This window comes from Corvus brachyrhynchos, unplaced genomic scaffold (genome assembly GCF_000691975.1).
Source record: "Corvus brachyrhynchos isolate BGI_N302 unplaced genomic scaffold, ASM69197v1 scaffold133, whole genome shotgun sequence".
NCBI classification, from domain to species: domain Eukaryota; kingdom Metazoa; phylum Chordata; class Aves; order Passeriformes; family Corvidae; genus Corvus; species Corvus brachyrhynchos.
In genome coordinates this window covers 578,892-594,354 of record NW_008237249.1, presented here as the reverse complement: position 1 = coordinate 594,354, position 15,463 = coordinate 578,892, and the positions used below count along the sequence as shown (strand labels likewise).

At 47.8% G+C, this 15,463-nt stretch overlaps 1 protein-coding gene across 1 annotated transcript in view; it reads right to left on the bottom strand.

Annotated features, from left to right (window-relative positions):
* The window catches only part of XRN2 (5'-3' exoribonuclease 2), a gene marked incomplete at its 5' end in the record, with an annotated part of 27,824 nt that extends 12,749 nt beyond the window's left edge, over positions 1 to 15,075 (bottom strand). Inside the window, 25 exons of the mRNA XM_017730419.1 lie at positions 157 to 291; positions 391 to 459; positions 1,014 to 1,070; positions 2,204 to 2,283; positions 2,368 to 2,465; positions 3,065 to 3,148; positions 3,927 to 3,999; positions 4,481 to 4,570; positions 4,657 to 4,764; positions 6,274 to 6,409; positions 8,586 to 8,704; positions 9,717 to 9,848; positions 10,136 to 10,180; positions 10,817 to 10,924; positions 11,014 to 11,071; positions 11,158 to 11,291; positions 11,384 to 11,458; positions 11,848 to 12,005; positions 12,163 to 12,213; positions 12,306 to 12,378; positions 13,363 to 13,452; positions 13,532 to 13,590; positions 14,343 to 14,454; positions 14,738 to 14,849; positions 14,939 to 15,075. Coding sequence (XP_017585908.1) covers positions 157 to 291; positions 391 to 459; positions 1,014 to 1,070; positions 2,204 to 2,283; positions 2,368 to 2,465; positions 3,065 to 3,148; positions 3,927 to 3,999; positions 4,481 to 4,570; positions 4,657 to 4,764; positions 6,274 to 6,409; positions 8,586 to 8,704; positions 9,717 to 9,848; positions 10,136 to 10,180; positions 10,817 to 10,924; positions 11,014 to 11,071; positions 11,158 to 11,291; positions 11,384 to 11,458; positions 11,848 to 12,005; positions 12,163 to 12,213; positions 12,306 to 12,378; positions 13,363 to 13,452; positions 13,532 to 13,590; positions 14,343 to 14,454; positions 14,738 to 14,849; positions 14,939 to 15,075 — 2,393 coding nt within the window. The remainder of the gene's footprint in view (positions 1 to 156; positions 292 to 390; positions 460 to 1,013; positions 1,071 to 2,203; positions 2,284 to 2,367; positions 2,466 to 3,064; positions 3,149 to 3,926; positions 4,000 to 4,480; positions 4,571 to 4,656; positions 4,765 to 6,273; positions 6,410 to 8,585; positions 8,705 to 9,716; positions 9,849 to 10,135; positions 10,181 to 10,816; positions 10,925 to 11,013; positions 11,072 to 11,157; positions 11,292 to 11,383; positions 11,459 to 11,847; positions 12,006 to 12,162; positions 12,214 to 12,305; positions 12,379 to 13,362; positions 13,453 to 13,531; positions 13,591 to 14,342; positions 14,455 to 14,737; positions 14,850 to 14,938) is intronic.
* Positions 15,076 to 15,463: the final 388 nt, after the last annotated feature.

Here is a 15,463-nt window from a genome sequence, read left to right as displayed (position 1 = left end):
AATACTGAATTCAAATATCCCACCCTGAGGCGTCCAACATGGAAAAACCAGCACCTAAGCTCGGACACTCCAGGCCCGTCCCTTTCCTGCTTGAATTTAAAAAGGAACGAGGAGGGCAGTCCCCCCAGCAAGGCAGCGGTCACCCCACAGCCTTACCCCAAGGTTCTGAACGCCGACTGGTCCAAGTGCACTGGTTTCCTGTCCCTGTTGAAGCCAAGCTGCGGCCTCCAAGGCCTGCCATCACTGTTGGTTTTTTCCCAGTCTCCTGGCTTCAGAACGGGAGCAGGTTTCCTTAACAATAACAACAGTTCCATAAGCACTCACCAGGAGCAAACAGTCAGAGCAATAAATCAGACTGGAATGACTCGAAAGCTGGCAGCTGACACTTACTTTGCCCCAGGTAACACGGTAGCCTTGAAAACAAAGTCTTCAGCAAACTGTGGGTCTTTGAAGGAGATGCTAGAAGAAAGTATTTGAGGGTTAGGTTCACTGGATAACAAGGACAAAGTGAAACAGTAATCGCTGCTTTATCACCAGGAAAGCTAGAAGCAAAGAGATGAGCAGAATAACCTCACTCTTCCAGCTGGAATTCATGGTTTCCAGGACCAAGAAAGAACGAGGCTACAAGGAAAGAGAGTAATGGCTCCCTGGAAAGTTCAGCCTAAGATGAAGAGCAGCATCCTGACTGCTCATATACCATCTCCAAAGACAGGGAGAAAAATCCTGGGGACAGAGAGGCAGGGAGAAGCACAGAACAATTCCAGCCTCCTGACAGTGGCAGATGGAACAGCTGAACCCTTCCTTTAACTCATCACTGCCAGTAACAACACCCCCATTTAGGACATCCTTCCTACAGCGTCCTGACATGGCACGACTCAGCATTTCTTACCGCCTCTGCACGGCCATTCTGCTTGAACCAAGCCATGCCTCTGGAGATAAAAATGACACAGGTTTTCAGGGCTCTGAGTGCTGCATGCTGTGCACCCTCACATCAAAGCCCAGAGTTTACTGACCTGACTGCAGAGTTCTGCGTAAGGTCCCGCAGCATGGGAACAGGAGACTCCACCACCCTGGCCAAGAGAAAAACCTCTGTCAGAACACCATGTAACGCATTTCTCACCATCTGCTGCTCTGCCAACTGAGCCTGCAAAACACTTATTCCAAAGTTAACTCGCCCTTCCCCTAAACCAAGTGCTTCTGCAAGCACCGGAGCGACCGAATCCTTGTTCCGTGATGCCGCTTGTTTCGCAGCTGCTGTGTGGGGATTCTCTAGGGTCTGTCTAGGGAAGGCAATGCCAGAAGAGGTTTCTTGTTCCTGTTCCCTCCAAGAACAACTCTGACTCGCTGGTATTCTTTCACAACCATGACAAGAACAGAGAAATGCCTATTAGTGGGACCTGGGGTACATTTTCTGTCTGACCAAGCCAGTGTTTGTGCACTTAACAAAAACGAGGCACTGAACAGCTGCTTGTGCCTCTGGGCACGGTCAGAGAAACGAGTGTGTGCCCTACAAGGTGAAGGTTACACTGATCATTCCTCAAACTGGATGCATTCTCTAGAAAACTAAAAATATGGGTATTCTTCGTACGTGCAGCTGGGAACAGCCCTGATTTTAGTGCTACAGCCTAAACTGACACGGACAAAATATATCTAAGCTATCACTACCTGGATTTTTCTCTCACGTAATGCAGGTTGGCATATAAAAAGCAGAGTTTTGGGGTTTTTAGGCAATGTGCACTAACGGGGAGTCACATCAGCCCACATGAGCATCCACACAAAAGCAGAGAAGCCAAAACATGAACGAGGCCACAGAGCACTACTACTTTTATTACCCAGGCCTTGTTTACCACATTAAAACAATAACTAAACACCGAAAAATCTGCCTTCCACTGGCAAAACGACAAACAAAGACCCCTCAGCAAATAAACAAATGCACTGGCGTGTTCAAAAGACATCTGGGGCTGCTTTAAAAGCCGAGTTGTGAGGTTAAAAGAATGGGATCGTAGAAGGAGAGTTTCACTGTTTTGCTGGGGGTCTCCCCCATGCTGGAGGTAACACAGGCCTGCTGTGAACCCTCGGAACTACGCACGCGGCCTCGGCAGGAGCTTTCATTCACCCCTTGTGGGCACACAAATATTTCTACGGCCCTAAGTGCAGGCCAGGTCCTTGAGCAGCAGGAACCCACCCCGCAGGCCACACTCACTGATCCGGGAGGACGGCGTTGTCGTTCAGCGTGAGCTTTCCCTGGATCCCGTGGCACAGCTCCGGCGGGATATCCACTGCCTGCAGAGAAGGGAGTTCTCCAGCTGAAGCACTTCACCACCCCTCCCACCTGACCATTTCCACCCAGCAACAAGTGCAACCCACCTCTGTGTTTTTGGTCTTGTACTGTTCCACAATGAAGTCACAGAGCGGATGGTGCTTCCCAACAAAGAGAACGTCACCGCCAAGGCTGTTCCTTCTGCCTGGAAAAATGATGGGCATGGGGCAGGAGTTCAGAGGGAAGGAAAGAAGGAACGCAGCAAACCAGCGACCACTGCCCTGGTGACACCTCCACAAAAGCAGAGTTTCACTGTGATTTAGGAGGAAGCCTTGAATGCTCCTTGAGAGTGTAGGAAAGACAATGTCTGCCCAGAGCGGGACGTGCCTGGTCACAAGGACAGCTGGCAGGCAGTAAAATAATAGGAATCTTGTGTTCAGTGGGGAAATGCTGAGTTTAGAACAGAGGAACACTGCAGATACAGACAGAACCGACAAAACCCAGCCCCCCAAACCCCACACATCTCCCACAGTTTACCCCCAAGAACCAGATGTTATTTCTGCACACAGAGAAACAAATGCTGGCCTTTATAAGCTGAACCAGAGTTACAAAAGCAAATCCACTGAGGATCCCTCCAACTACCAGCAGCACCCATGAGGAAGAGTCCCAACCAAACATCGAGTGCACCTTGTTCATTTAGGGTGAAATACATAGGTGGCAACGAAACACCCCAATGCTTCAACAAAACACCCCAATGCTTCAACAAAGCACCCCAATTCTTTAACAAAGCACCCCAATTCTTACTCTCTTCAGGAGTGAGGTCAGGGTACACTTCCTCCAGAGCAGCTCTGAGGCGCCGCTCATCCACAAAGGGCAACAACGCCACACCTGGGAAAACCAAACCAGTGTTCTCTCATGCTTGTTGGAAAAACCCAGAAGAACCCCAAAAACAGACACCAGGATGGCGCACTCTGGTAGGTTTCCTGAGCCAAGAAACAGCTACAGCAGAGTGATTCTGATTCAAATTGCATTTTTGCTTCAGAAATCAGATCTTTCTGTGCCTTTATTCACAAAAAACCTGTTGCCCTCAAACTGAAAACCTAACATTTTACCTGCAGTGTAAATGACACCCAGCCAGAGAATCTGGCAGACCTTGAAAATTAACCTTCTCTAAAGAAAGGAAAAGCTGCATAGATGCTGTAGTTCTTTTCTCCATTCCTTGTGTGCTCCAAAATATTTCTATATTCCTCAAAGCATTTTTGGCACAGTACTAATGAGCCACTGATTGAGCAGAACAAGATCCATTAATTAAATGCAAAGGAGACAAAAGACAATTACACACTGAGGCTCCTGAAAACAGAAGAATGATTAATCTAGTTCAGGACAAATTAACAAATCTAGAATAACTGCAGAAATTACCAATAATCATTGCCAAACTCCAAAACCAGGTACCGAACTGTAATTTGCTCTTAACGCTGATTTTTTTCTTTTTCCAAAATACACCTGCTGTAAAATGCTTGTCCCCACAACAAGTAACAAAAGTTACCTTTGTGACTCGCTGCAGTGTTTTCTCATTGAGATGATTTTCCAATTTCTCTTTATTTTTAAAGGTTTTTAAGACTAATGTCTAAGAATTAAAAAAAAAAAAAAAGAGCTGAAATTTCACCTTGCCAAGCGTACTTCTTCCCATTCAAATCGATAGCAAAATCTTCAGGGTAGAAGTCAATGATGCTTGATTCCTAGAGTTGAGAAAGCAAAAATCACCTTTAAAGCCAACTCTGGCATGGGTTCAGAATGTCACGTGGTGCCAAACACAAAGATCTCTGATAACAGAAACGTCTTTCATTAAGTGCCATCTAAGCCCAAAGCGAGGAGGACGGGCATTTGCGTTACTCAGAGATTTAAAATAAGGAATTAGGGAGGAGAGAATAATTAGGATAAGGAGGAGAGCTAATTAGGATAAGTTATGTGCTCCCCAACTAAGTTTTGGAAGGTTTCTGTGAGAAACGAGACCATCTGAAGTGTAAGAGAGCTGGGAAATGTCATCTGAATTCCAAGAAATCACTTCTAAGGATTTCTGAAGAACCACTGCCACCTACCAAACCCCTGCCCTCCCGGTCTGCAGCATTTTCTCTGCCTGAAGTGAAAAGCAGCAGGCCACATTCACACCAGTGCAAGATGACCTGAGCTTCCAGATAGGAATACAAGATGGATTCTCACCGGGTCTGTCATGAGCTTCCTCCACGTCGGCGGCAGAAAATTCCCACTGGCGGCCGGGAACACCCCCATCAGCTGTTCAAGAGGCTTGAACTGTTGAAAGCAGACAAGCAGATGTGGGACACTTCTAATGGGAGGGTAAATCAGCAGTGAACGAACGGATAAACCAAGAGCCCTACCGGTTTGGAGCCCTTCTCAAAATCTGAGGGCATGTCTGCAATTCCCTCGAAGTCCGAGGCAAAGGGAGCGTAGTGGAAAGGGTAATACCAGTTCCAGGATGCACAGCCCTGGGGCAGGGAGGGGAGAAGACACAAAATCAGGCACAGCAGCAAATTCAAATCATGCAGGCCGGTCACGAAACATGACCAAAGGGCAGGGAGCAGTACTGTCCTGGCAGCACCCAGCTTGCAGCACCCAGCAAAATCCCGCTGCTAACCCGGGGCGGCGTGGGGGAGCAGAGACACCCAGCATCTGCCGCAGGCTGAAAAGCATCCTGGTTCTAACTGGTGCTTCCCTCCCCAGGACCAGCACTAGCACACACTTGGAGCAGCACTCTGCTCTTCCCCTTCTGTTCTCCTGCCTTGAGCAGTGGGGAATACACAGCGTGTCCTCAGGAAGGAGAAAATCAAGCAAACTCAGAACACACCAGAACACCATGCACCTCGTAAAGGAAACGTGGCTCCAGGAGGTCTAAGTCAAGCTTTCACCTCCTCAGCTATTTTTCTTAGCAGCACCACTTGAAACAAAAGCCCACTACTATTCTGACTTCCAGTTCTGAACAATTAAATGTCAACGAGGCTCCTGCAGTGATATTTTTGGTACAAAATTACAGCGCCTATAATTATTCGCTGCAGTCCTTCAGACAGACTCCAAATGTTTCAAAAGCCAGGTGGATTGCTTTCATTCTTTTTTCCCCTTTTTTCTCCCCCCTCTCCAAACAGATGTTCCCACTAGTGGGACATGCCCTGCATCATCAGCTTTCTGTAGGAATGGAAAGGCACGTGATGTATTCTGGCACAACTTTTACAGACAGCCAGCAGCAGTTACTGGAGTCAGTTTTTACTGTGGTGAAAAGAAAAAAAGCCAAACAAAGACCCTCGAGCAACCCCCGTGCGGCAGCCCCGAGTCCCTGCTGAGACAGACAAACTGCACAGGCTGGAGCACATTGTGCTCCCAGGTCACACAGCCAATCTGACTGACTCTGCCTTCAGGGCACGGAGCTCCTTATTAGCCATCAGTGCGACAAAACCCCACCACGGCCCACTAATCTCTTGCCAATCTGACATCTCAATTATCAAAAGATTTAAATCGGATCCAGATTACTTCAGTCGCAACACACTTCATGGAACAGCATTACAATCCACGGAGGAGACTGACAACTCTGTCCCTTGCAAATTCTTACTGGCATTTCACATTTCACAGGCTTTGTCCTTTGTTCCCTCATTTAGTCACCTGCAATGTCACTGTTTCTGGGAAAGGGAAAACAGCAGCAGTTCTTGCTGCACCAACAAGTGGTGGGGCACTTGATGGGAGAACCTGAATCCCAGAACCATCGAGGCTGGAAAAGAGAGACTCTGAGACCAGAGTCCAACCTGTGACCAATCACCACTCTGTCAACCAGATCAGAGCAGTGTGTGCCACGTCCAGCTGCTCCTTCAGCAGCTCCAGGGACGGTGAAACTGCATTCGAACCTCCAGAGTCAAACAGAATTGGGCACACATTTATTTCACATCTCCAACAAAACCCCACGGCTTTTCCAAGACCGAAACAAAATCAGACAACAATCTCTGGGGTACCTGATAGTAGTATCTGAGAACCCAGCAAAGCCCTTCCACGTAGGACTGCACAACCTTGCGACGGAATTTCTCATCTGACGCATCCACGTCGAATTTGTTTTTGTAGTAGCGCTGCTTCCAACCGGTTTCCCACAACCTGCAACACAACCAGGCACGGATAACACGTTTCCATGGATGGACACCTTAACAGATGCACATCTGCAGGTCTGAATTACAATGTAAGACCAAGCCCCTTGCTACTTCAGTTGCCATTTGTATACAGTTTGAATGAATGCAGAAAAAGTGATGCTCAGCAGCAACAGAATAAAATGTGACTGTTGGCAGAACTGACAGTGTTTTCCCGCTACTCCAAATACAAAGGCAAGCAAACCAGTAATAATAATGTCCGTGTTCTGCTGCTGCTTGGACAAGCTGTGACTACCAGAGGCACTTCTGCAGCTCAGCGCCCTGTGCTTGCTGCCTCACATCAGATGAGCTCCCTTTCGCCCAGCATTTTCAGTCTCTCAGGCCAGAGATGGACGCTGGGATCACAGCAGCCACCTCGGCCACGGCTCGTCCTTCCTTCACACAGCTCCCCCTCACGTCTGTCCACAGATGGGGCAGGGAGAACAAACACTTGTTCCTCGTTCACACAGGGGCACCTGCACCCTGCAGCTCTGCTGTATCACGTCAGCAAAGAACCAAACTGGTGAAACCACATAATCCCTTAATAACGATTTGTTTTCTTAAACAGGCTTCTGTTCCAAACAACTCCAAGAGGTCACCTCAAGCTGGCACTGGTCAGACTCTCCCAGAGCCCTAACTCCTGTGTGTGGAGCTGCAGGAGAGAGCCAGGAGCTACTCATGCTTCCTTACAGGATGCGCATCCCCTTGGCTCTGCGAAGAGGATCTTCCCTCGCTTCTGTCTTGAGACAGTTGCTCAGGACAGGGACCCTTTGTAAACCCTTCCAAGATGATTCACACTGATGGGCAGGCAGAGAAGCCAAGAGATGTTTTCAAGGCTTCCAGAGAAGCAGGTGAGCAAGGACAGAGCTCCTGGCACCGAAGGCTTGAGGGATGCAGTCAAGAACATCTGCGGGCTCTGAGCTGCCTGGCAGACAGACACTCGCATAAATTCAAAAAACCTTCCTGTGACATAAAACCCATCTGCAGCCGACTGCAACAATTTGTTCTGGTTTCAAAGTCATTCTAAACACAGAACATATTTTCACAAACAGCCTGGCCGTATCTAGGACATCTATGCAGTTCTTTTTATTTACAATGCCAAGCATAGAATTAGCTTCCACTCAGAAAAGGACATGAAAAATATTCTGAGCTACAAGAGCTTAAAGAACTGTGGTTGAATGTAGCACATCCTCTTCCTTGGCAATACCAACCCTGTCAGAACCACTGCTGCTCGTAAAGCACCACAGTTCATTCACACTGTTCAAGCTTCTTTCAGACCCTCTGCTGACGCTCAGACGGAAAGGAATATTAACAGTTATCCTGATTTTATATAAAAATTCTGCTTGCTTGATTTAAAAAAAAAAAAAATCAGTCCCCTCAGATACAGACACATGGGAAAGAAAATAAGAATGAGAGCTAGAATTGTGATATTGGCAAAGCTGATGGGCCACATGTCACAAACACATTGTGGTGACTGTGACCAGAACTCCACAAGGAAACAACCCTGGGTGTTTTCCCACGTCCACCCAGGGCCTGACTGCACAGACACCAAATCCCCGTGGCTGCATTTCTCAGGAACAGCTGCAAGGGCCTTCACCCTCGACTCAAACAGCAAGAGCTTCACTGAAACCCTTCACCAGTGCAGGCTCACTGGTACTTAATGCTCAGAAAATTCCTGTCTCGACCATCCCAGGCTCAGCCTTCCTAAGACGGTGCAAGAACTCAGAGACAAACCCGGGCCTGCTGCAAACCAGAGATGGAGGAGACCACTGGAAGTGAGGACAAACGCTGCTGCCCACGCGAGCAGTCCGAGATGCGCGGGTTAAGCAGCTGCCAGATTCCAGGGAACAGCGGCATTCCGCTCACATAATCAGGGAATGTCTCGCCAAGCTCGGTCTCGGAGGGAGCAGTGGCTTGGAGGCTGCAAACCTGCACGCATACTAATCTGGATACTTGGGTTTAACAGCCGGAGCTCACCCATCTCACCGGAATTTACTGGATATTCTCACCCTCCACATTAATTACTGCTGGATAAAAAGATCATAGGAAAGCATCCGAAGGCACTGCTGCACTGAGCTAAATGGCATTAATTAGGCTGCATCTATCTCAGCAATTTGCTAACAAAGTGCTACAAAAAATGGCCTCACCTGATATTATCCTCTGGCTCAGGTTCACTGTCGCTATCCTCAGATTTCCGCTTAATTCCTCCTCCCAGGGACGGGCTGCCATCAGGAGTCAGGCTGGTGTTTGGAGATGCTGAAGTTGTCTAGGGTCAGAATTATTACAGATAAATAGGGGGAGGGGGGCGGGGAGAGGAGAGGAGGATTTATGAGGCTTTTAAAATTCAAGTTAAAATTAACAGCTCTGTGATAATCACGGGCCTTCTCTTCAGCTCCAAAAAAACTCCAGGCAAAGGCTGCACAATGCCTTAACCCATCGAGTCAAGGAGCAAAAGGGAAAAACTCATCCCTGTTAAAAGGCAGGCACTGATGCACAGAGGCAAAGATGCCACTGGCTTGGAGAGAGAAAAGGATGCAGTAAACAACACAGTATGAACTGATTTAAAAATGCCATTTCGGATACATTCCGATTTTGGAGCACCGCTGCAGCTTCCGCTACAACTTCCTTTTGCAGCACTAGTGAAAAAAAAAAAAAGGTGCTTCTAAGGTGCTCAGAACTGCCAGAAATACTCTGAGTTCCTTCACAGCTGGTCTTTTAAACACCTCTCAGATTTACCTATTTTAATATTAGGGCCTAAAAGAAACGTCTCCCGTTCCATAAGGGAACTAATTTGCGTGACTCAGGCGCAAAAAACGTTTCGGGATTAAAAGGGAAGAGCAGCACAAATTATACTTTGGAAAAGCACATTGTACTTTGACTTCAGAGACAGAACAGACATCTTTGTGATGAAAAGAACTTTTAATTTGGTTGCTGCTTGGATGAAGGTCTCTACCCAGAAAGAAAATATTTGTCGTAATTGTTATTTAAAGTGAACAGGACTTCTAGCAGAGCACTTCTTCTCTGTCTTCCCTCACTAACACCACCTTGCCCAAAACTTCATCCGAGTCTCTCCTTTCCCCAGGGAAAAGCATCATTCCAAGCGGGAATGAAGAAGACAATTTTATTCAAGCAGGCTTAGAAAAATCAGTCATTAAAAGCCACTTCCTCGAAGAATAATGTTTTAGGTGTCAGCTTTTCAAGAAAACCTGACGGGGCAGAGAAAAAGGTGCCTGGAGTATTTCCTTTCTCTGTGCCAACACCTCTGAACATGTACTCACAGAGTTCTGCCTGTCATGCATCCTCATCTCAAAGGCAGCTTGTCGAGGGTTACTGATTGCCTGCGGGCTGGATCGATTTCCCAGGGCTTGAGGGGAAAACTGGCCACCAGGAATAAAGGAAGGCTGATCCCTCTGCAAGATAAACACACACAAGGCTGCTGAAAGAGCTGTGTGATCTCCCCAGCACTGAGGTGATGCTCTCCCACAACTGTCAGACTAACATTATGTGGAACTGAATACACAAGGGCCCATTCTTAAAATATCCAAATAGAAAAAAAAACTCAACGTAATTTAAAATTTTTAAACTTCACACGCAGGCCAGAAGACACCATGATCACACCTGCAGTTCCAACCTCCAGAAACAAAAGTAGACATTTTAATTCTTGCTAGTTTCTGCACTGGGTAAGGAGTTCACTTACCTTCAATCTTTTCCTTTTCTCTTTCTGCCGTCTTTTAAAGTTATCCTAAACAAACACAAAGTGAAATAAAGTCAGTCAAGGACACAAATTCCTTGGAAAATGGTTTCCTTATAATCCTCAACTGACCACGCCACAAGGTTTTCAGGGAATGTTCTGAACGAGATATGGGTCAATTCTTGTGTCTGTAAACCCAACAGAAATGGGATGGAATTTCCTAACCCTACCCTGAAAATCTATGGGGGAAAAAAACCAGCTGGGAACTCAAAGCCCCAGAGCTCTGGTAATGGCTTAAACCATCTGCTAAATTTAGCTGTAGCCTTACTCGGGGCTGACAGCAGTGTCAAAGGACACAGACTCCTTGCCTGCAGTGCAGAGCTGCCCAAAGAAAGTGTCAAAGACACATTAAAGTCTCAGAAACAGGAAAGGTTTTTTTCATTCTGTGATTCCTGGGCCAACTGAAAACCTGAACGTCAAACTGGCATTTCCAGGAAAAGAAGCTCAGCTGGAAGCACAAGATTATTTTTTGAGCACGGAAGAATTCACCAGCGATTATAACAAAGAAAATACAAAACCTGGCTTTGTTTTTTTTTTCTCCTTATTCTCTTAAAGGAGTGTCTTTGGCTAACAGTAAGCGATTAAAACCGAACTCCAAGAACGTAAGAGCAGCAACAAAATAATTACATCGTCGTCTTTCCTCTTTTTGAAAATACTGTCTTCAACCTCCCCAACAGCCAGCATGATCATCTGGACCCGCTGCAGGTTCACAAACCCACTTTCAGTGAGGTAGCCCTGCAGGTCAGAGAACAACAGAGGTGAGAAACAAGCCCGCTCTGCAGCACACAGGCAGGTATTTTTAAAGGAAGAGGAAGGACTCTCACCCCGGTTTTGTGCACCACGTTTTTATAGATGTTAACCAAGCGATCGATCGCTCCCTCCCTAAACACAAACCACAGGGTGAGACTGGTGCCAGTTAAAAGCACAGGAGCCGTTCTTGCAGGGAAAGAAAACACATTCTCATGTACCTGATCTCCAGAGATGGCAGATGAGGGAGGAAGTCGTTCCCCACAAAGAAGCACATGAAGACCCAGTCATCAACACTCCTTTCAAAATCAAAGGTGAAAGGCAAGCTGGCCATCGTGAGCTCTCTCTCCAAATACTGCAACACACACGCACACAGGAGAAAGGAGCTTAGGAAACGCAGCCCAGGGTCTGAAGTGGCATTCACAGCAAGCGGCTGCTGCACCTCACCTCTCGCAGGACACACAGGCGGATGAAGATGAATTCCTGTTCCGACATCGGCAGGGTGTCGGCGAACTGATCGTGCTAAAACAGAGGGGACTCGCGTTAGATCCCAGCGCATCCCAGAGCTTCTCCAGCCCCACTTTCACGGCCTGCTGAGAGAAGGGTTAACAGGGATCCAAGAACCGGCTCCCAAGCCCTTGTGCCAAGCGTGCACCTTGCTGCTCTGCACCTACGTTTAGTTCTTGATCCTTGTTTCTCATTCGGTGGGAAAACCCCCGAACGACAAAACACCACAAGGGAGGGTGTCAGGTTTGGCACGATACTTTTGTGTTTTTACTTCCAAGAGGAAAGCCAGGTATTCCCAATAACAATTCGCACCACGCTTCAGCCAAAATCAACAGCAAGAACGATTTGAGGATCGCCTTCTACACTACAGATTAAAAAAATCCTAGAAACAGCAAAATTCTTACCTTTCCTTGTTTTTCTCTGGGCAGACCTTGGCAATCCTTAACCTCATGCCCCATCTGGTTACAGAGAGCACATGGCTTGGGTTTATTTGGTTTGAACTCTTCCCTAATGATGGTGAAGTTTGGTTCGTGTGTAGCTAAGCCAAGCATGATCAGATCAGCTACCGAGCAAGAGAGAAGAATAAAACGTGATGAAGGATAAACATCATTGAGTTTTGGGGCTTTTTTTAGAAAAAAGTTTACAAGCAAAGTAGGTTCTGCCTCAACCAAGACGTTGATGTGATCACCCAGAAGCCACAAAAGCAAGAGGGAACTCACCGTCAGCCCCACACAGACAGTGGTGAGTGTTCGGGTCGTGGTTTGGTTGTGCTGCACAAAAGAAAATTGCATTTTGTCAAAGTCGTGCAAAGTGAGTTCTTACTGACCGCACCTTAAAATGTCCACATTAATTGGAATTTTACCTCTTTGCCTCCTGATGTAATCCATGATTTTATGTTCCCCTTCACCAGGAGCACTGGCGTCCGACAAAATAACCTGAAAAACATCCAAACCACGTCAGCAACTAATGATGCCGCAGGAAAAAACCAGTAACGTATGCACTGAACGCAGCACCTGACTCATGAATACCTGAAACTCTAATTTGTGGCCTCAACTAAAATAACGTGACTTAGGATGAAATTATTTTACAAGCATGGAACCAGTGAAGAGACCCTCACTTTCCTCTGGCAGTTCCAGGCTGAAGCTGACGTTGATTCAAATTCCACTGAAACAATCACGTCACCTTGGACGTGTCCTGATAAACCATCAGGGCAACGAAACGAGCACTGCAGAACTCGCAGATTCAGCTCATTGATGCACTGGAACATGACCTCGTCACCCCGTCCTCTCCCTGCCATCCTGACGAGCATTAGTGTCCACAAACCCCCATCTGATGGGGGGAATCGAGCAGAGCCAACCGCCCCTCACATTAGAGCACTTGAATGGTCAGCTCATGCCAAAATAACACAGGCAGCTGCATTTCCTGCCTGCTCTGCTCCTTGTGTGCACAGAACCGGGGGAGTGCAGCGGTTGGGCAAGAAGAGGGGAGAATCTCCAAGCCCAGAAAGCTGGCGTGTGTTGTTTTCACTGCCCGCCATTAGAGCCACAGAGAAAACGCAGCCGTGCTGAGGGAGCAACTAGAAAAGAGAAAACAGCGCCAAAAACACAACTACAATGTATCTTCACACTTTCCCTGACAGCCGAAAAAGTATTCCTCAAGCCCTGTCTCCCATGAGGGGAAATTGTGGCTTTCAGCAGCACACCTTGGCCCTTCAGTGAAATCACAGCAAATGGTGCTGGGAGATGGAGCTATCAGCACGAAATGGACCTCCAAAGTCCCAGCAGGACGTGCAGATCAGCCTGCTGTCAGTAACAGCTCGGAGCCAGGCCAAGAGACAAACCTGTCCAATTTCTACTGCTCTTCAGCTGGATCCCAAAGAGCTCCTTCATTTCCCTCAAGGGTGAAAGTGGAGAACTTACTGTCAGGTTCTTCCAGCCCGGGTCGCTGTTCAGGCGGTCGGCGATGTAATAGCGGAGGCATTTAGCGAGATTGTCCATAAACTCGGTTCCCTAAAAAGGGTTGGGAGGGAAGAAATTAAACCTTCATTCAGCCCCTGGCAACCGCTGGCTACAGGGCCAGGCCACTCACCGGGGTGATACAGTTGCTGTCAAACCTCTCCTTCACCTCCTCTGGAGGCAGAAAGCCACCTGGAGCAACAGAAACAGAGTTTTTGAGTTACGTCCAGATGGACCCTTGCCAACATTTTTGCATGAGGAAACCCAGACAGCTCCCCTGGGAATAATTAACTCACTGAAACCAGTCTGTTTAATAAAATTCCCACAAAACAAAACGAAACCAGCTCTTACCACTGTACTATCTCCTCCACCCTACAGGTGTTACCACGTTTACGAACGTTGTTACTTCAGCAAAGTGATTTCAAAGCCCAGACAGCAGCAGCACACTCCCCTCTCACTCCAGCTGTGTCACCACCACCCTCAAAGTTGCTCTGACTTCTGTTTCCTCAGTGAATTTAGAGCTTCCACTGTCAAGTAACTCCCCTTGCTGGCAGCTCATTAACCCTGTGCGGGAGTACTTCCATCCGATCCCTGCTTTTAAGCCTCAATCCTCCTTTCATCAAGCCCTACAAACGTGTACTTCCTTCCATAAGGGTTTCGGTTGTTTCCCACTGCATTTATCCCCGCTCTTCTGTTCAATCTATTTTCAAAAGGAATTAAGAGCACTCAACACAAACTCATTTCAGGCAGGAGACCGAAGAAGAAAAAGATGACATTTTGTTTTGTCTCAGTTCTTAACTTTGGAAAACACAGATCCAGCCTTCCCCGGGCTTGTTCTCCCCTTTTCCCAGCAACGCACACGCGCAGCCCCGTTCGAAACCTTGCCGCGGCGATCAAACAAGGTGCTTCTCGTGGGAGAGCCCCTGAGAAGGTCACTGCCCTACCTTTGGCCAGAATTTCTTGTCGGATTTTTTGCTTCTCCTCAGCAGCTTCCATGCCCTCCTTTGAGGCTCTGAATCTCCTGGACCGCTGTTGATTCATTTTGGCACGTGGAGCCTGAAAGAAAAGTATGGAAAACCTCGGGTCACCTGGGACACCCGGACAATGTCTCCTGTCCTGAGAGCTGCTTCAGGCTACAAGTTATTGACAGAGGTGATTTCTCATCAGACCTACTGAAGGCCAGGCTGGACGGAGCAACCTGTGCCGGTGGAAGGCGCCCCTGCCCACGCGGAACCAGGCGATCTTTAAGGTCCCCTCCAGCACAAGCTGCTCCACGACTCTGCCGTACTGAGGGGAGACGAGGATTCTACAGCTGGGAACTGAAGGTGTCCATACTCACCACTCCATCTATGGCCATGTAAAGGAGTCTCCTGGGTCTCACAATGTTGAAGATCCTGTCGATGTACTCAAAAATCGCCACCATCATCTCATCTTCGTTTTTGGGCGCCGGCCTAAAACACAGAGCAAACTCGATTTAACCCCTGAAACGCCACCAGTGAAGGCAGGCGTTACCTGTGAAGAGCCCCACAAAGCGCCTTACTTGTCCTCTGGGTGCGTGCAGGGGTGAATGATGCCGTTCATGTCCAGGTAGAGGTTGTCGAACTCCACCTCGTTGGGGTTGGCTTTGCTCGTGTCGATGGGGACCTTGACACCATTGCACTCTTTGGCCTGGGGACGCAGTCAGGACAAGGATTTCAGCACAAATAACCAGCAGCTATTCACACATAGGTTCACAAAATCCTACTTCGGCCGCAGAAGGAAAAGATCGCGGTGAGCAGCCACATCACCTGGAACTCTTCACTGTTAAACAGCACCGCTTCCTACAGCTGCTTTCAACCACAAAGCACTGCTGACGAGAGAAGTTCCCGTGTCCCTCGGTATTCCTTCCTCCCAAACCACCCGGAGCCACCCGCGTGTCTGAACTATTTCAGCAGTGGATCCTTCAACACCCCCCAACAACCACGGTCACTTTTGTTTCCTCACCCTAACTTCAGGTTTGTTTTGTCTGGGCCTTTGCTGCTGTTGGGTTTGTGGCTGGGTTTTGTGGTTAGTTTGGTTAAAAGGC